The following is a 20,694-nucleotide window of genomic DNA, read 5'->3' as shown; positions in this document are numbered from 1 at the left end:
GGTTGATAGTTTACATCAAGATATTCTCTGTTTCTATGATATCCAGAAGGTAAGCAAGTTGAAAGATAAGTTTTAATGGACTTTGGTGCAGTGATGGCATACAGCATGTTATGTAGCGTTTTGTACTAGAGTAACTCAGTTCATCTGAATCAGAATCACCTTTATTTACCAAGTGCGACAGGTGCCACACCCGGAATTATTTGTGGACACATGGCAGATGGCATGGTGTTGGTAGTGCAAGTTGACAGCATAAACATAAGGCAGATAGTAGCTACATAGCAATACAACAGTATAACGACAATATAACAACAACAATAACAAAACATAGTGCGGATAACAACCCCATTGTGCAACAAAAAACAGGATATGATGTGGAACATATGGAACATATGGTGCAGTGTGGCCTACAGGCATTCTCTCATTCATTGAGTAGGAGGACTGCCTGGGGGAAGAAGGCGTTTCTGTGCATGGTGGTTTTGGTGGGGATGGTCGTGTAGCGGCTGCCTGAGGGCAGGGGGTCAAAGAAGTGACTGCCATAGTGGGATGGGTCGTCAGTAATCATGTTGGCCCTGGACCTCATTCTATATGTATGGTGGAGGTCTGGGGGGGGGGGGGGGCAGAGGTGACCAGATGATGATGGGCCTAAAAGCTAGATACTTGTGCAGAACTGCTAGTGCACAGTGTGCCTATAGCCATTCTAAACCAACATACATGCAGTCCTGGGTTAAAGACATGGGGCCTCCCAGACTCTCACCAATATTGCGGTATTAGGAGCCTGTCCCCCACATAGCAGCATTAAGTAGATTTTGTCCCCCCCTCCCAGATAGCACAACTGGCCATTGCTCCCCTCCCCAACGATAGGAGCAGTGGGTGGTCATTGTTCCTCTGCCCCCAGTAGCAGCATTAGGTAACTCTTATTCCCCTCAGATAGCATTAGGTTGTCCCACCTAGCTCTGGTTTAATGCATGGAGTGTTATCACCTGTGTCCGACCGTGTCACTCCCCATTACTTTATTTAGAGTCTTCATCCCCACTGATACTTTGTTCCCTGCAGGCATGTGCATACTTGCGTACCATGCTGGCAGGTCATGAGGACAGAGATGTCATGGGGATGGGGACGAAAAGACCTTGAAAGTGTGATCACGCTGACTGAACAGGTGAGAACACTCCACTGCATGCACTCTACAGGAAATTAAGGGCCATTAACTTAACTGGAGAAACCTGGAGGGCCCATACAGCTGGCTCTGGGGCCTAGTCAATAGCCCAGTTTGCTCCTATGGGAGCACTGGCCCTTAGTCATTGCTCCCTCATCAGTGCAAGGCATGGATTAATATGGCTCTATGAGGTAGTAACGTTGTGAAATCCAGTGTTATAAAATTCCCAGATCGCTCATGGTGGCCTAAAAACACAATGATATTGTCACCATCAAGAAAGCGCAACAAAAGATGTGCCACCTACGGCAGCTGAAAAAGTCTGGCCTACCACAAAGATTAATGGTACAGTTCTATACTGCAATCATCGAATCCATGATGACATCATATATAACTGTACGAGATTGCAGCGCATCATCCGATCAGCAGAAAGAAGAATTGGCTGTAAGCTTACCTTCCCTGCAGATTCTTTACCCTAGCAGATGCAGAAAGAGAGCGGCAGCAAAAAATAAAAAAGTAGTCAAGGCTTCTTAGGGTACAAATGATAACAAATAGTGACCTTTATTGAAAAATGCAGAACAACGGGAATTGCTGCTGCTTATAATATTAAAACCAATTAAAATAGCAATTTTTTGCAACATAACAGGACTTTCTGGAGGCCAGCCACCTGTTCTTGCATCACACCACGCAGCCATACTGCAGACATACATGGCCATCACAAAGCAAACCATCTGATTGAAGCTGTGCAGCTATTGTCTCCTGATATCTCTTAATAAAAGCTTGATCAATAATTACTGTATATACTCGCAAGAAAGCTGACCCGCATATAAGCCGCCCCCCCCAACTTTTAACTGAAAAAACAGGAAAAAATGATTGACCCTCATGTAAGCTGTAGGAAATGCTGGCCGTGTGATTCCCTCCAGTGTGTCCCAGTATAGCTAGTATAGTGCCCAGTATAGCTAGTATAGCGCCCAGTACAGCTAGTAAAGTGCCCAGTATAGCTAGTATAGTGCTCAGTATAGCTAGTATAGTGCCCAGTATAGCTAGTATAGTGCCCAGTATAGTTAGTATAGTGCCCTAGTATAGTGCTCAGTATTCAATTCAATTCAATTCACTTTATTGTCATTGTGTAACACAACTAAATTACTTTTCATGACAACCCCACGGTGCATATAGGGAACATAGTGATAGTAACAAGGAAGATAAGAAATCATACAAGTATGCCAGGTATTACAGATGTTTAAACAATTTGTACACAGTGTTCATTATTTCAGAGAGGATTCAGAGTTTATCAAGTTTATGGCGGATGGGAAAAAGCTGTCTTTCAGTCTGTTTGTGTGTGTGCGGATTGATCTAAAACGTTTACCTGATGGAAGGAGCTCAAACAAGGCATTTCCAGGGTGAGTGTTGTCTTTGATAATGTTTTTGGCCCTTCTCAAGCTGCGAGTATTATACAAAAGTTCCAGTGATGGTAGTTCAGTGCCAATAATGGCTTCTGCTGTTTTAACAACTCGCTGCAGGGCTTCTCTAGTAGCCTTCGTGCAGCAGTTGTACCAGGCCGTCATGCAATTGGTCAGAACGCTTTCTATAGTGCATCTGTAGAAATTAACCAGCAGCTTCTGTGGGAGGTTAGCGCTCCTTAGTTTTCTCAGAAAGTAGAGGCGTTGTTGAGCTTTGCCAGTTAGAGCTAAAGCATTGTCAGCCCAGGACAGGTTCTCTGCGATGGTGACTCCCAAAAATTTGAAGCTGGAAACTCTCTCCACAGCCTCTGCATTGATCATTAGCGGTAGGTGAGTAGTCTTTTTGGTGGTCCTAAAGTCCAGAATAATTTCTTTGGTCTTCTTTCTATTTAATAACAGATTGTTAATGTCGCACCATGCAGTCAGGTTCCTAACTTCTTCTCTGTATACAGCTTCCTCATTGTCTGATATAAGCCCAATGACAGTCGTATCATCTGCAAACTTAACAATTACGCTTGAGGTATGGATAGGCAGTATAGGTAGGTAGTGCTAAGTATAGCTAGTATAGTGCCCAGTATAGCTAGTAAAGTGCCCCAGTATAGCTAGTAAAGTGCCCCAGTATAGCTAGTATAGTGCCCCAGTATAGCTAGCATAGTGCTCAGTATAGCTAGTGTAGTGCTCAGTATCGCTAGTATAGTGCCCAGTATAGCTAGTATAGTGCCCAGTATAGCTAGTATAGTGCCCAGTATAGCTAGCGTAGTGCTCAGTAGAGCTAGCATAGTGCTCAGTATAGCTAGTATAGTGTTCAGTATAGCTAGTATAGTGCCCCAGTATAGCTAGCATAGTGCTCAGTATAGCTAGTATAGTGCTCAGAATAGCTAGTATAGTGTTCAGTATAGCTAGTATAGTGCCCCAGTATAGCTAGTATAGGCCCCAGTATAGCTAGTATAGTGCTCAGTATAAGTAGATAGTGCCCAGTATAGCTAGTATAGTGCTCAGTATAGTTAGATAGTGTCCCTCCCCCCTCCCCCGCCGCTGCTATTAGCTTACCCGGCGGCTTCCAATATTCCCCCCTTCGTCTCCTGCACGGGCTTGCAAATAATTCACAGCAGCTCGCCCCACGGCAGCTGCTGTGTGATGACGGAGGAAGCTGTAGGCAGAGCGGCTTCCTGTACGGGCGATGTGTATCGCCGTTGCTATGGGAACCGCTCTGCCTACAGCTTCCTCCGTCATCACACAGCAGCCGCCGTGGGGCGAGCTGCTGTGAATTATTTACAAGCTCATGCAAGAGACGGAGGGAGGAATATTGGAAGCCGCCGGGTAAGCTAATAGCAGCAGCAGCGGCGGGTGGGGGGAGGAGCCTACGGACCAACATACATGACTCGCAAGCAAGCCGACCCCCCAACTTTTGGCCCACTTTTGGGAGGTCAAAAATTCGGCTTGCTTGCGAGTATATACGGTACATTTACAAAGGGTTCAAGAGCTCTCAAACAAAAACATCCTAGAAGTTGCGCAACATTCACTAGAATCGGGTCGATGTTAAGTACTCAATATGAGGCATTTTGTCATCTCAATATAAGTGATCTGGAGAAAAATAGCCCATTGGGCAGACTGTGGATAAGCAAGAGTGAGCAGAAATCATTCAGTAATTCTTAACAGAAGTGGAGGCAGAAAGCCAGTCAAAGCGCAGTAGTCTTACTTGCACATAGACAACATAGAGGGGCAGCCAAATTGCTCCCAATGGCGGCCGCACTGGCACTGTTAAGGCTGCATAGTTTCGCCACTCTGGGCGCACATGTGCATCTCCACAAGTACAGCTAGTGCAGTTCCAGTGATACGGTCATTGCGGTCATTGCAATCATTGCAGCCGGTTAGTGTGGGGGTATGAGAGGTGTCCGCGATCCACCCGCAGCTCCACTTCTGCTCAGCCAGAATCAGCATGGGCAATTAAGGCTCAAATTCGTTGCGATGTCCAGACTCCGCCCACCCACCTGTTAAGACTTTCTGAATACTTTCTGATCACTCTTGCTTGTCCACAGTCTATCTCCTATGGACGATTTATCTCCAGACCACTCATATTGAGTGCTTTAAATCAACCTGATGCTAGTGTACGTTGTGCAACTTTTTTCTTTTTTATTTCTTTTTTTCTCAGCAGACGTTGTGCAACTTCTACGATGCTGTAGCTCAACAGCTCATGAACCCTCCGGAACTTTAATTATTGATTGCGCTTTATATTAGGAGAGGAGTTATTACAATAACTGTGCAGCTTCAGTTAGATTGCCATGTATGTCTGCAGTATGTCTGCAGTATGGCTGCGTGGTGTAATGTAACAACTAGGGAGTATACCTCCAGTCAGTCCAGTTATGCTGCATAAAGTGCAATTTTAAGTGGTTTTAATATGGTATATGGAAGCAATTCCTGTGACTATTTTTTTCTTTTTGCTGATACTAATTATTGAGTTAGTGTTTGTAAACCCAAAGGCCAACCCTCTACATAGAGGTAGAGAGGGTTTGTAAAACGAGAGGTGTGTAGTATAATCCAAGCTTAAAAATCCCAGAGAACTATTTATTCTATACATTTTTTCAGAAAGACTAAGATTGCCTCTTACCACTTTCACCCTGCTCACTACATCTTCTAGCTTCTGCTTTCAAGAGTCAGATGCCGGACAGTCTCAACAAAAACCTCCAGGCACAGTAACAGCTACTTCACTCAGGCGGTAGCCATGCTTAATGCAGAGCCATGCTAGAGCTGCTAGGACTGGAAAGCATTATAGCACAGAACTGGAAATGAACGCCTCTCACACGGTTTACTACCACTATAACTCATAAACTGTCCTTGACTTGTAGTATCATATACTGTGTCTTTGTATCGTATTGTTTGTGTCCATTAAGCAACTGTCACACAAAATTCCTGTAAATAAAATGAATTCTGATATTAAAAGGTTAAATAATGTGATACTGTGTACTACTGTACATATAATGCTGCTTGTACTTGGGTTACAGTGCTAAGCTACAGATAAATGCAAATGTCTGCAGTAAGGAGCGTAAGTGATGTTAGACGTGTAATTAAATAGTGAGACGGGTCATGTGTGACTAAGCTATTAGTATGTAATAGAACCTCTGTTATATCTGAGCGGAGGTTTGTTATCATAGTAACATTTACATTTGAAAACATAATTTTCTTTAATTCCATTGGGATAGCCAGCCTGAAAACTATCTACAGCCACATCAATTCTGGAAGTGACCTGTTCCGGATCAGTAGCACTGTAGATTGAGTGAAACACGTCAAATGGGGTTACAGCTACTTTCGTGTATGGCATCCAGCTGTCCTAGCAGAATGAGAGTTCAACATGGCCTGTATTGTTTTTATGGTCTAATGTTCAACCACTTTACTTATGCCAATCCTTCTTCACCAAATGATATTAACAGCATAGAGCAGTCTTCTGCTTCAGCACGGCTTTATAGACATAAATATTTATAGCTTTCTTCTAAGGGGAGGACTTTCCCTTTCATGGCACTGATGGCTACCGTGACTGAGCAAACTGTTGAACACTCCGAGTGAGAAGATGCACTGGGGATATAAAACTCACTCATCCAGATACAACTTAAAGGTGTTTTCTCTGAACTGCTTACATAAGAGGAAGAGTTTGGCCAATATATTCACACTTAAGCACCTGTGAATACAGCCTACAAAACCAGAGATGGTAATACCATTTTTTGAAACATTCTTGGCTGCTTATAAAGATGAGAAGACGTAAAAATGATTATACTACCAAAAGCACAACTTCAAAGACGTGTCATAAAACCTGATTTATGAGAGTCCAATAACAGCTCTCTTTACGGACATTGCTGTCCCCGCTGGGGAAATAACTAAGGCTAAACTTATGTCACAAATGTGCTTAAAAAGTTAAATGCATGAACAGAATGAAGAAGTAATAACTCAAAGTTACCTGTTCTCTATTTTTTTTTGTGTCCTGGAGGTTTTGATAATCCCTATTTTAAATCTTTGATGAGCAGAGGAAGTCTGTGTCCTGCTTTTGTCTTCCCCAATGTGCAATGTCTGTCACTTGGGACTCGACACTGAGATCTGTCAATAAGAGTTGTGTCACTGGTGGTCTGTCATCTGAGGTCTGTGACTGAGGGATCTCTCAATTAAGTGCCAGTTAATTGGGGACTAAAGCGCTGTACATAAGCTTGACCTACATCTTTAAAAGCTAAGCGATCCCCAATGGTAAGCACTGAAGGAATGACCTCTAAACATGTTTTAACTCAGTGACGGCACAACAACAACCTGTTGATCAGATCCATACCGGAAGCATGAAAATAGGAACCTGGAAGTGCGTAAATAGCCACATGTAAGTAGTTTCAATGGAGTAATCGTTTGTTATTGTTCGATAAGAACAGCTAACAGCGATTATCATTCAAACCAATTTGCCAGGATGGATCGATCTACAATGACAATAATCAATGTCTTTTACCGTCACTGGTACACTGTTCTTCAATGATTCTCGAAGGAGCTTCCATTCCTTGTTCGTTTTGAGTGCCGGTAGTCAAGTGTGTGTACAGAGCTTCACACTGAGGTCTGTCACTGAAGAGTCTGCCTCTGAGGACCTGCGTGTCCGTAACATATAGTGCTTCTGTTCTCAAATACAAGCATCTTTGCAGCCAGTGGAGCGTCACCTCTTTTTGAATTTTGGTGTGATCCAGGACCAAGTGAGCAATCCGGCGAAGCTTGGCACCAGCGAATACCAGGGTAGAGAGTACACTTGGGGCAGGGCTTCCTTGGAGTCTGTGAACGTCTGCCTCTGAGGGGTCTGCCATAGGGCCTCGTCACTGAAGTATGTCTGGGACTCTGTCATTGAGGGGTATATCAATGCGATATGTTTCTGACAGACTGTCCCTGAAATGTCTGTCAACAGGGGGAAGGGGGGTTCTTTTTCACTGAGGAAGTCACACTGAGATCTGTCACTCAGAAATCTGCCACTCGGGGTATGCCATTTAAGATTTGTGACTGAGTGGGATCTATCAATGAAATATTGGTTACACTAACACTAACACTAAGGTCTGTCAGTGAAGGGTCTTCGGCTGAGGAATTTTCCACTGAGGGGTCTGGCACTGGATTCTGTCAGTGAAGTCTGTCATTGATGGGTCTGTCAATAAAATATCTGTTACTGGGGGTCTTCACTGAAGAAGTCTGACACTGATCTTTCTGTTACTGTGGGCCAGACAGTGGGGTCTGTTACTAAGAAGTTTGCTGTAAGGACTGGTGATTGATGGATTCTGTCATTGAAGGTCTGCCTCTGTCATTAGACCTTGGGCCTATACCCAACTGTTCATGTGCAGAAGACCCCTGAGCCCTTCCCTGTGCAGCTGCAGCAGCACTCAAGTGCAGTGCCCCAGGTTCAGTAGCCACCCTTTTCATGTGCAGCCTTTCCTGACTGGCTGAAGTGACCAGACCCGATACTGAAGCTGCAGACAGTGGAGGACGGCAGGGTGGGAGTAATCTGAGCTTATGGGGCTGGAGGAAGCCCCAAGTATGTATCCAAAGTTTTCTTTTTGGGAGCCCTGGTACACTTTAAGCAGGATTCAAGATTGTAATACACAAGAGTGTAAGAAGAAATTGAGGTCCAGTACAAGAGATAAAAGATGCTTTTTTTCTAAACAGCTATTTATTTCAAGCTGTAAAAGAACCTGACCGGTTCAATAGTGTTTCACGCAGCTTTTTTTGTAAAGATGGTTCAAACTTTTAGAAGAAACATGTTTAAGCAGCTATGAAGTAGTATTTAAGTATTGTTGAAGCCAGAAATCAGAACTGAGGTAGCAGATTCCAGAGTAGGAAATACATGTACATACAAGTGCCAGAAGGGGTCTTAAGAACCTTTTTGACAGTCTTTCAAAAATGGTTTTCGCTTCCTCACTGAATACAATGTATTTCACTTTCATAAAAAGCATGCATTCATTTTAGGAAAACGTTTTTGTTTTTGCAGAAATGTTGATGAAGTGAAAACTGACATATTTACCGATTTCCTAGAGTAGCGGACTATACTTTGTATATTTATATTATTCTTTGCATTGCACAAATATAAAAAAGATGCATTACAAATTCATGTGTACTGTTCACAGTGGTTTTAAGAAGATGAATACTGAAGAAAAGCAATCTTATAATAATAATCCAAACATTTGTATAGCGCTTTTCTCCTGTTGGACTGTTGTCTACTGTTGGGTGGACACCTCCTATACCTGGCATTCGATGTAGGAACTATTTTCCAGGCCAGGGAGAAAGGCACCAATCAATGACAAGGCCACAAAGGCAAATTTTTCTGAGGATTTTTGTGGCCAGCACTGCAGCTCAGCAAAATCTTATCTGACTGTCTCCACTCCATTTGGAAAAAAAAAGAAAATTTAAACCCAGACAGAGGCAAGTGATTTGGTATGTTTTGAGTAGTGAGAGCTGTTAAATAGCTGTAGAAAGCCCACTGTCCTTCTACCTGCCACTGTCAGATCCATGGTCACGTGACTGTTTTGCCCATGGGAATTTTTCTAGTTGGCTTCATCAAGTATGAAAACCATGTAAGTGCTGCCATTTACAAACAACAAAAAATTTAGGAGAGTGAAGTAAGCCTGTACTATTAATTTTATATATAATTAATGGGAAATGAAACCAGATTTCAATGTAAACAAATATATAATTCAGCATATTAAAGGGAACTGAAAGTGAAAGAAATGCAGAGGCTGCCATCTGTATTGTGTAATAAATAATGCCAGCTGAAGTGACTTCTGAATACTTGAAGTCATTGCCCCAGAATGAGCATGCTGATAAGTTGCCGTTGATTCTGAAGATGGAGCCCTCTATATTTCTCTTACTTCAGATTCCCTTTAAGTGTTCATATTTCTAGCCATTTAATCCAATGTTCGGGGAGCTGCCTTTATGTTCTTACCTACATCTCTGTTAATCAAAAGCACACAAGGCCCTACAAAGTCAGCACGATTGCTGCACCTTGCATCAAACTTTTTTTAGACAGCAAAGTTTCAACATAAAAAAATATACTATAAAATAACATTGTAATGTAAACGCTGAAGCAAAACGTTACCTTCAACAAACAATATATACCATGGAATGTTTCTGTTGTACTTTGCAAAGGAATGTAGAATTATAAAAGCAGTTTTCACTGACCAACAGATTAAGGCCTTGTTCCCTCTAAAGGAAATCCATGGCGATTTCAGGAAAACATGCATATTGGGAATCTCAATGGCATGTACTTTGTCATAGAAAACCCAAGGCGCTGTTCCCATTTACACAATGAAATGTGATGCAGTGTAGTGCAATCAGCAAATACATTGCATGCTGTATTTGTGGTGCAGTTTTGTTTCTGTCCCATTCATTACAACTGAATGAGGTTCTGCAAGCATAGTTTGCCGTTTTCCTGTGTGTTTTGCATACTGCAGTAAGAACAAGGCCTAAAACTTACTGGTCAGACTTGGATAATGATTTGTTATTTAGGAAGGCCAACCATATCAGAATACGCTTTCTCCAATATAGTTATTAAAAGTAATATATAGTGGAATAGTATGTTGGAGCAAATCACTATATCCCAGAGAAAACATCTAATCACAGAAGAATATACACAATTTCATAAATAAAGACTACTGTTAAGACGTCTGACTTTAAGCCCATGCTGGAACTATGGAAGCAGTATGTTGTTTAGTATGGTTGGCGCATGGACTGTCCATAAATTCCCACCTTGCTACACAAGCCACATGGATAGAGAAGGTGCCTTTGTTACTGACCTGGTGATTGGTTGCAATTTTGGTCAGTATCTGTTTGAAACACTGTGGAATGTGCTTATTCTTATACATGTAAAAACAAAGTATGTTTCCACTACCGCAAATGGACAAGCACCAACAAAAATATACATAGGATCATATGCTGACTTAACAAAAAAAAAAAGCACAGGATTGTGCAGAAAGACCCACAGGAGTACAATATCAAAAACAGCAACTAGGGAAGGTCAAAATACCGCACCAAAACAACATGATATGCTTTATTAATCCAAAGTGTAACTAAAAACAAATACAAACAACAGAATAATTGTGGGGCAGTATGAGGGATCATAGTAAAATACATACGTCTGTATCACAGGGCCTCTGCAAAACTAGTATGTTTAACCAAAGAAATGACTGTAAATATAAATCACAGTAAGTTTAGAATGACAAACGTACAGTGCATGAAGAAGCAAAAAGTGCTAGTGCAACCTGCCAGTTGGTGACCGTAAATTATACCACTCAATAATAGAGTGACTAGTGCTCAGAGGTAGTTAACAAACCAGAAAGTGCAATGTGTGTAAATAGGATACAGAAACTAGACAACAGCCGGCTGCAGATAAGGTGCCAATTGAATCACAGATAAGTAGGGAGATAGAAAATGAAATAAACCAATCACGGAAGACTACACAGGAGTGCAAGATACACTGAACCAATACGTATTCGTAAGGAGTAGGTCTATAAATAAAGAAAAAATAGTTGTAGCAGAGCGAGTTGTAAAAATGACAGAGTGATGTTACCAAGAAAGAGAGATTACCAGAGAGAGTGCAGTTAATTACCCATCCCCTATAGTTCACCTATCGCGATTTGCTGCAACTAACTTCTTCTTACACCAACTTCTATACTGATTCCATGGCATCCAGGCCACATTTGTACATGTATGCAGTTTAATTCCAACAAGGGCCTCATTGTCATATATTTCAAATCCAATTTTCCTATTCAGTTTTGGGGTCATTGAGATAAAAGTAGTGGCTGGCTAGGATAATGGTGTATTAAGAGTAGACTAGATTTATCAGTAAAAAAAAAACAGGGTTAAATGATGGGTTGAGAAAGGATCATAGCAGGTGATAGGTTAGAGGTAGACATTGTATAAAGCGGAGAGGGCTAGGTTATGTTTGTGTATTGGGGAGGGGATGGGGTGTAGCTGGTAGCTGTAAGTAAGGGATTACAGTTAGGTATGGCATGGGACAGGATAAGGTCTATGGAAAAAAAGAAGTCAGATTAAGATAAGGTTTGTTAGGTGCGTTAAAGAATACTGAGTATCTTAGAGGATCCCCTAAAACCAGGTAGTGACACAACATTCTGTTGATTATACCTTATGTCTAAGCAAGCAACAAACAGAAATGTATACCATCAGAGAACTTATGCATACAACACAAACGTTCATTCTGTACATTTTGAATGACTTGATAGTCATTGTTTAATCAGCTATGTGTCACTTACCTCCCCCACAGGACTCAGAGCACTCTGAGAAGCCTTCGTACTCCCAGTCATGGAGCTCATCAATATCTTTTAAGCCTCCATATTCCTCCTCTTCTTCGTCTGGGTTATATTCCACAGCTTCTCCATTGCAGGGTCCCCTGTAACATGTTCTTTGATGGTCCGGTTTTGGTCCCTCACACTCATCAAGTGGAAGATCTGCAATTGTTTGAGCAAATGACAAAAGCACCTGGCACTTTATCGTTCGTTGTTGCAAACCAACTCCGCAGGTGACACTACATGGAGACCAGGGTTCCGGTATGAAACTATAAATGAAAAAAATACACATTCAAGAACATTTGAAGACTCATGTGATTTAACAAAAACATTTGCAGTATTAACAAGTGCATTTGGGATGAGTTTGGATGTCAAAATGCAAATTCTCCTTTGCTTACTAGCTGTAATAAAAGTACAAGTTAGGCATGCTTTTATACACGCGGTATGTTTATACCAGAATGCGTGCCATCACTAACATGAGATCAACGAGGAGTCAGTGGTGCTACATGGGACTGCCCATAGGTCAGTTCACTTACAGCCACCAATAAAGACGCTGGAGAGAATACAGATTTTATTTGGTTAAGAAGTAATTAACTTAAGGAGGAACTCCAGTGAATATAATGAAATAAAAAAAGTGCTTCATTTTTACAATAATTATGTATAAATGATTTAGTCAGTGTTTGCCCATTGTAAAATCTTTTAAATCCCTGATTTACATTCTGACATTACATGGTGACATTTTTACTGTTGGCAGGTGATGTAGCTGCTGCATGCTTTTTTTTTTTTGGCAGTTGGAAATAGCTGTAAACAGCTGTATGCAACAAGGTTCACAGACAGGAAACTGCCAGGAGTACCATGGTCCTCAGAGTTTCTTGTGGGAGGGGTTTCACCACAATATCAGTCATACAGCGCCCCCTGATGGTCTGTTTGTGAAAAGGAATAGATTTCTCATGTAAAAGGGGGTATCAGCTACTGTTTGGGATAAAGTTCAATTCTTGGTTGGAGTTTTTCTTTAAAGCGGACCCAAACTAAACATCTTTTTTAATTAAAAATATTTAGTTGCACCACTCTGACACATACATAGATAAACACTCCTTCAAACCTATGAGCATTTCAGTGCATGCTTTTCACCCTTCTCTTTTCATAACTAGGGTTATACTGGGGGCAGCCATTAGCAATTCCTCCATTGCCGGACACCACCTACTCCACCAGTTTGCCGGCTTTTGTCCCGGCAATTTGAAAGTAAGGGAGGGGTTCCTCCAATAAATGTAAAATATTTTATATTTGTCATCATGCAGCTGAAAAAAGGCTGCTACTTATTATTATAATTTAGTAAATAGATTTTATTTCTGAAATCTTGTATTTTTAATTTGGGTCCACTTTAAGAAATAAGAAGCAAATTAAATGATATGATCCAAACATAGCAGTGTTTTTTTGTTTTGTTTTTTACAAAAAGCACATTCATTGGAGTTCATCCTTTATGTCCAAAGAATATTCTATAGTAACTGCCTAGCATCCTTTAGATTTAATGAAGTGTTTGCACCTGAGACTAATAATAAATATATGGATCTATGTATATAGTGAAATAGTATGTAATGATCGGAATAAGCACAGAGCTCCGGAGTATATTATTTTACCATGTAGAGTTTAATAGTCCCCGTTCAGCGAGGTACTAAATACCTTCTTTGATTTAGTCTGCCTTTTCCACAACATAAAAATCCTTTCTATTTATTAAAAACAATTTCATTGGAACTGGAGTAAATTGCTTGGTTATAAAGCACAATGCAGGTTCACTAAATGCTACATTTAATCATCTGGTTGATTATTATTATATTAGCATCTGCATTTCCTTTTAACCGTTACACTCATTGATGTAAAACACAGAAAAATATGTTATATATATTTGGTAACGAGAGCATTTCCATATATAAGTTTCGCTAGCAGATTTTAAGAATTGGAGTGCAAATCAATATTTCTTTACAGATAGCTTTAAAAGAGGCCCCACTACAAATATGAAAATATAATGCATTACTGAATATAGTTGTATAAAGGAGAGATTAATATCTTGTGCACAAGCTAGATGGTTCTGAGAGAGCCGGTCAGGGCTGTCTCTGCCGAGTAAATCAGCGTGTGTACAGCGGCCCCCCATTCCCCTCAATGTGTCGTGAGTGATCCGCCTGGAGGAATCAACTCAGCAGAGGGCATCGTTTCCCTACTCACCCCGACCACTCTGCTTCGCTCCGTCATGCTCTGCGCCATTGGACCTCCTCCCCATTCCACAGCAATAAATAGTGTAGCTAGACTGGAGGCCAGAGAGGCATCTGTACAACATTGGGCCTCAAACTGTCACCTTAGGGATCAGGTTCCGATTTTAGTGGGCAAAATAATTTTAAGGTGTCTATGCACCTTGAGTGCCCAAGTGATTACATACAGCTCCTGCAAACAGCCTTGTCTGCATGGCTTGTCTGCACCACAGCCGCTTTCCCTGTTTAAGCTCTGTACAAACATCAGATAGTAGACATTCAATCTAACGGTTTTTAGTCAGTTTGGGCAACTATGCATCCTCCAAGATCCTGGAGCATTTTTGCTTAATGAAAAATATTGCCAGAGTTGTATTTTCCCTTTCCAATCGCTGTTGTCTTCCATGGGACAGAGTGGAGCTTTTCACTTATAGCAAGGAACATGCATACTATTATTACTATTTCAATTCTTAAAAGAAACCTGAAGTTAGAGACATATGGAGACTGAGATTATTATTATAATTTAGTATTTATTTAGCGCCAACATCTTCCGCAGTGCTGTACAAAGTATATTGTCTTGTCACTTAACCACTTAAAGAGAGTCTGAAGCGAGAATAAATCTCGCTTCAGACCTCATAGATAGCAGGGGCATGTGTGCACCTGCTAAAACGCCGCTATCCCGCAGCTTAATGGGGGTCCCTTCACCCCCAAATCCCCTCCGTACAGCCGGGGAGCGCTTCCGCATTGGGGCAGGGCTAACCGCCACAGCAAAAGAAAAATCCCTGCGCTGCCTTTGTTGGATGGTGGAAGAGTGTGGATGGATGCTGCTCCGTAAACTGGATGGTACCAGCAATTCTAGCAAGAGACAAAAAGAAAAAACCAGAGCGCACCGCTGGTGCAATAACTTTTTTACTTCAATTAGACACGCTGTTAAAAGTACACTTACAGTGTATGAATGGTGTATGCGCCTGTCAGGCCTGCCGTCTATCCTCTCCTGTAACCAGCGCTTGGCCAGAGCGGCGGGATGCGATGGAACTGTCGTGGGAGTCGGAAGCGGTGGGCGGAACCAGGACGCGGGGATGCTGTCTGACGTCACAACGTTTCGGCGTAGACCACGCCTTCATCAGGTGACGTCACGGCGGGGACGGCAATCCTTTATACCCACGTGTGTGGGTGTAAAGGTGACTAGACAGTCTCCTATTGGCTGTCAGTATGTGAAAGCTAAAAACTTTATTTAAAACTATTGAATTGTGAGGAAATTAAAAATAATAAATAGAAATAATACATAATATCAATTATGTTTGGAACAGTAGCGCCAGGACTAGGCGAATGTCTGCAGCTACCCTAATAAAATTAGTGATGTGCAGTCTAGACGGATTTAGCCCCCATCTTTCAAACTGCACTGCTGTACTAGCCTGTGCCTGTCAACCTGTACGGGAGGGGACCCATATGACAGATTATAATAAAAATGGTACTGCTTTAACTGGAGGCTCTCTGGATAAAAAACAAACTTGGAATAAAAACTAAGTGAAAAGAGTTTGACGGCGCAATCTCTGACCGCCCTAAATGACAGGCGAGTTTATGGCAAATGACCTGGGTTATTAAGCCTTACTGTATAAAAATCTAATCCCCCAGTTTGTCTGATCACGGGAGCATATTATACTAGAGCTTCACCCGCCCCTACCTATTCTTTTCAGCCTGTGTTATGAGTGTTGAGATTGTGCCAATTACAGCACAAGCAAAATTGGCACCATACAAAAACAATTTCTAGTGGGCCACTGTCCTACTCTGGATAACGGGATTAGATTGATTAGCTGGCAGGGGGGGGAAATCCATTATAGCCAGCTAATCAATCTAACCCCCTTAGCACGTCTAAACAAGCTTTTCGCGCATAAAACTTTACGCGCGCAAAACTTTATGCGCGTAAAACTTTACGCGCGTACTGCACAGAGCACAGGGCGCTCCGCGCGAAGTGGCCATTAAAGCCTATGGGACTTAGCGCGCGTAAAACTTTGCGCACACAAAGTTAGCGCGCGATCTGATTGAGCAATCCGGTGCTAGCCTAATTAGCACCCTGGTTAGCCCGTCTAAAGACTTTAGACGTGCTAAGTAGGTTAGCACCGCTTTGTGAATCAAGCCCACTGACAGCCAATAGGAGACTGTCTAGTCACCTTTACACCCACACACGTGGGTATAAAGGATTGCCATCCCCGCCGTGACGTCACCTGATGAAGGCGTGGTCTACGCCGAAACGTTGTGACGTCAGACGGCATCCCCGCGTCCTGGCTCCGCCCACCGCTTCCGACTCCCACGGCAGTTCCATCGCATCCCGCCGCTCTGGCCAAGCGCGGGTTACAGGAGAGGATAGACGGCAGGCCTGACAGGCGCATACACCATTGATACACTGTAAGTGTACTTTTAACAGCGTGTCTAATTGAAGTAAAAAAGTTATTGCACCAGCGGTGCGCTCTGGTTTTTTCTTTTTGTCTAACCGCCACAGCCCTGCCACACGCGCGTCTGTCAGCGCGTATCTCTGCCTCTCCCCCGCCCCTCTCAGTCTTCCTTCACTGAGAGGGGCGGGGGAGAGGCGGCGATGTGCGTCTGATAGACTTGATTAGAGGCAGAGCTACAGCCGTTAGCCCTTTCTCCAGGAAGAGAAAATTTACAACCAAGTTGACTACCAAGTTTTGCGGGGGTGGGTTTGGGGGTGAAGGGAACCCCGTTTAGCCACGGGATAGCGGCGTTTTAGCAGGGGCACACATGCCCCTGCTAACTATGAGCTCTGAAGCGAGATTTATTCTTGCTTCAGAGTCTCTTTAAGCCTATCTGGACGAGTATTCTCAAACTTTCCCCGAACCATTTGTAGTCCCTGTAATGAACGGACATGACCCCGAAGTGCATAAGAAGAGGGCGTTCACTCCGCTTTATCATGGAAAGAGGACACACACAGTGTCCTCTCTCCTTGATAAAGTGGGGTGACACCCACGGAACTAGTGGGACTGTCTTGAGGGGATCCCAGTCTCTCCCTTTCTGTGCTGCCCTTCATCCACACCTTCTCCTGGGCTAAGTATCTCCATTCTATTCACCTTTTTCTCCTCGTATGCACTTTATCTATATAGGCCGCTCCTTGGTTGGTTATAAATTATGCAGTTTGGCACTGTTCATGTATATTGATGTGGGTTTCTTTGCACTATGCACTTTTTCATGTGTTTTTTTTCACAATTATGGAATATGTTGTTTTTGAGCTTATATATCTATAGAGGGAACATGCATTATCACTATTGACATTTATCACTACTTTACTGAACCCGGGTTCATCCACCTGTGGGCTCTAGTATTGAACCTACTGGCTTGGTGTATTACTATTATATGATTATCCATTGCATATGGTGTGGTTTAGGATATACTGTATGAATATTTAGTAACGTACTATCATATTTACCTATATGGGCTTGATTGTGACAGCAAGGTGATTTAAGATGACATGGCTCTTTTTTTAATAGTTTTTAATTTTTGAACTATCATAAGTGTCATATATATCTCATTTTTGTAATAAAGATTATTGCATATCAACTTGCAACTATACTTTTGAGGGTCTGCTTTCCCAGTCTCTAGCTTATCATTTTGGACCCTAGCACACTCAATTTACTTACAGGTGTTGCTGACATCTTTCTTTGTTGTATAAGGCAACAGACACTGCAGTGGACCACAGCGTATCCTGTGAACGCACTGTTGTCCATCCGCTGCAATGTGGACCCAGCCTTAGTGCATTTAACCTGGCCTGGTACTTTGAAAGTGACTTACATGGCATCAGCTGCTCAAACACCTTATACAAAAATGAAAAATGTACTTATGATTTCTTTGTGGTATGCATGATTAGAGGTGTGACATGGGCGTGCCTTTAAGGTGTCCCTCTTTCTTACCTCAAAAAGTTAGAGGCATGGTGCTGTAACCCTCTCAATAAAAAATGTGGGACCAGAGAGATAAGGAATATTATAACAGGCAAAAGATTTTGTAAACAATGTTTTTTTCCCTTAGGCCCCGTTCAGACTATGTGCGTTCCTAGCCGTTTTTACAGAACGCATACGGGCAGATTTTGCGCATAGAAACAGCTACTAATGTTTTCTAATAGCCTTGTTCACATGTATGCGTATGAGACGCATACGTTTCTCATCCGCATTGCTGCATGCAGTTCTGTGCGTCACGCACAGAAACGGACGCAATGAAAGTCTATAGATGCGTATCAAAAACGCGTACTATTGCATTTTAGCGTAAGTTTCCCTCTGCGTTTCCCATAATTCTTTTCTGTTTCCTATGTGACGTGTGTGTGCAAAACGCAATAGAAAACGCATTTGAAAGCAAGAAAAATACATACAAACGCATGCGTTTTTCAACTTGCGTTTCTTTGAATTTCTATGCATTCTGTAAACGCTGACAGTATGAACAGGTCCTTAATATGTGCAACAAGTTGACTGTAAAAGTAAAATGAGCTGTGCTGCTGCTAAAGTAAAACCAAAGACACCACTTTGTAGAGACCCTGAAACAGAACCATTATTACATACATTCCACACTGTATGAGGACAGTTAAGTGTTTATAGTACAGCTAAGTACCCTGTGGCCCCCTAAATTATATTCAATAGCTAAGGGATTGAACTGCAACAGTGAATCCGCAGCTTTCGTGCCAGATTCTGCCTACCTCTAATTCCATTATATACCAAAGTTTTGTGTGTGTGTATCCATACACCTGAATGTAAATTGTTTCTGAGCTCAGCAAACACAGATATTTGAATTAAAATACAAGAAAAAGACACTAGTGCCTTTGTTAACTGTGACCATAAAATAAAGCAAGTAAAGCTCAGCATCATATCCATTCTGCCTGTTAATGTGTGTTATATAGGAAAATAGATCCCGGCATTGCAGTAGCTCACCACATGTGCTTCATTTGCAATATAATACAGTATATATTAAGCAGCCCTACATGGTATTCTACTCCTCTGAAAGGAAAATTTATTTGACTACATTAAGATTTCAATTTCAGTCCTGTAAGCTCCTGCATATACAGAGCGAGGAACTGTGCAGATCAAAGCTGTAAATTGCACCCATTAATCACGTTCCAAAGGGAAATAGTTATAAGCTACATTTTAATAATAGCATTTCTAGTTTCCGTACAGAAACACTGTGGTTTCAGTGCTGACTATTTTAGCATCATTTCCTTTCAGTGACTTCTGAAAACCTCTACCTGAATAATTACCTGCAAAATCGCCCTACTTTATATCTCCTCACAAATCAAATTCACACCTCTTTTCCAGTTGGACTTTTTATTTTTACATTACACCATGGCACATACTTGATAGTTATAGTAAATTATAAAATAGCTTAATCTGCAACATGTCTAGAGGTATTAATGCTCGAATTTGCCTCAGTTTGGTTCAAGGGCTGTCTGGACAAACAGGTCCAAAGAGTCCAAATCAGGTGGAGTTTGGCTCCAAACAGAATGTACGTCAATGGGGGAAAAAATTATTATGGTTTGTGAAGGGAAACTACTGTATCCAAACGATATAAAAAGGCAGGTGAAGATCAATAAATGTCTGAGGGGCATTATGTGAAAAACAGAAAATGAGTGTGGTGTGGTGTGGTGTGTGTCGTGTGTGGTGTGTGTGTGGTGTGGTGTGGTGTGTGGTGTGGTGTGGTGTGGTGTGGTGTGGTGTGTGTGTGTGTGTGTGTGTGTGTGTCAATGGAAGTCCTTCAATTTACAGCTTTTTGGATTCTTTTAAAGCTTAACCAGATCAAATACTATATCAGTCTAATTCTAATAGTGACTAGGTAAATAGCTGAATATGAATGGTGTAAAGGCACACTGATGAACAAAATAACCTTTTTAATGGCCAGATATGTTTGGAATTGCAGTGCAACTTGCTCTATGTCGCTTCTGGCTGCTGTAGCTGGTCAATCAAGAAAGAGCATTATAATAGAAAACATGCGGCCGAATGAGGAAGCAAAAAGGTGGTTTGATGGGGACAAGGGCGGGGACTTGTGTCAATCACTTTAGAAGCGCAGTCTGCTTTAGATGGAGCTACCCATGGTTAAACATGTATATGGTGACTCATTGAGATGTCGTATTGAGAGGTAAGCCACCACTATATTTTTTATTTTACATCGTTTTAACGTAGTTTTATCTAGCCCTGGGTGCCTCTTCCCCTCTGTTGTGCTAGTATCACCTACCCCTCTCTTGGAAAGGGGAGGGAATTTCCAGCCTGCTGTGGGTCTACCACTTTCAAGCTGTAATTATTATTTTAAGAGTGCGACCATTCTTCATCCAGCCATACCTGGAGGTACCCAAGTGGAGATGGGCTAAAGTTCTCCACCTGCTTCATGTAGTTGGTTGCCCCTTTATGCAACCCACCCTTGTGAGTATATTTCCTTTGTAAACCTCTCCTCTACACAATAAAAAGTGACATACTGTGCTATTAGGCTCATGTTGTCTCTGTTTCTAGAGTGTTCACCACCCAACTTCCTGTCAGTGTGAAAAAAGTAGGGTAAGTCAGCAG

General features: G+C 42.0%; 1 protein-coding gene across 6 annotated transcripts in view; it reads right to left on the bottom strand.

The window, feature by feature from the left end:
• ADAMTSL1 (ADAMTS like 1) overlaps positions 1-20,694 on the bottom strand; it is a 529,495-nt gene that overhangs the window by 251,698 nt on the left and 257,103 nt on the right. For all 6 annotated transcript variants that reach the window (XR_011020540.1, XR_011020539.1, XM_068234383.1 and 3 more), the window contains one exon: positions 11,874-12,175. Coding sequence is in view for 4 of the 6 variants with exons in the window: in XM_068234383.1 (XP_068090484.1) it covers positions 11,874-12,175 (302 nt within the window). In the remaining 2 variants the exon portion in view is untranslated. The remainder of the gene's footprint in view (positions 1-11,873; positions 12,176-20,694) is intronic.

The sequence above is a fragment of the Hyperolius riggenbachi genome, chromosome 1, assembly GCF_040937935.1.
Source record: "Hyperolius riggenbachi isolate aHypRig1 chromosome 1, aHypRig1.pri, whole genome shotgun sequence".
NCBI lineage: Eukaryota > Metazoa > Chordata > Amphibia > Anura > Hyperoliidae > Hyperolius > Hyperolius riggenbachi.
This window is presented reverse-complemented; position numbering and strand designations above follow the sequence as displayed.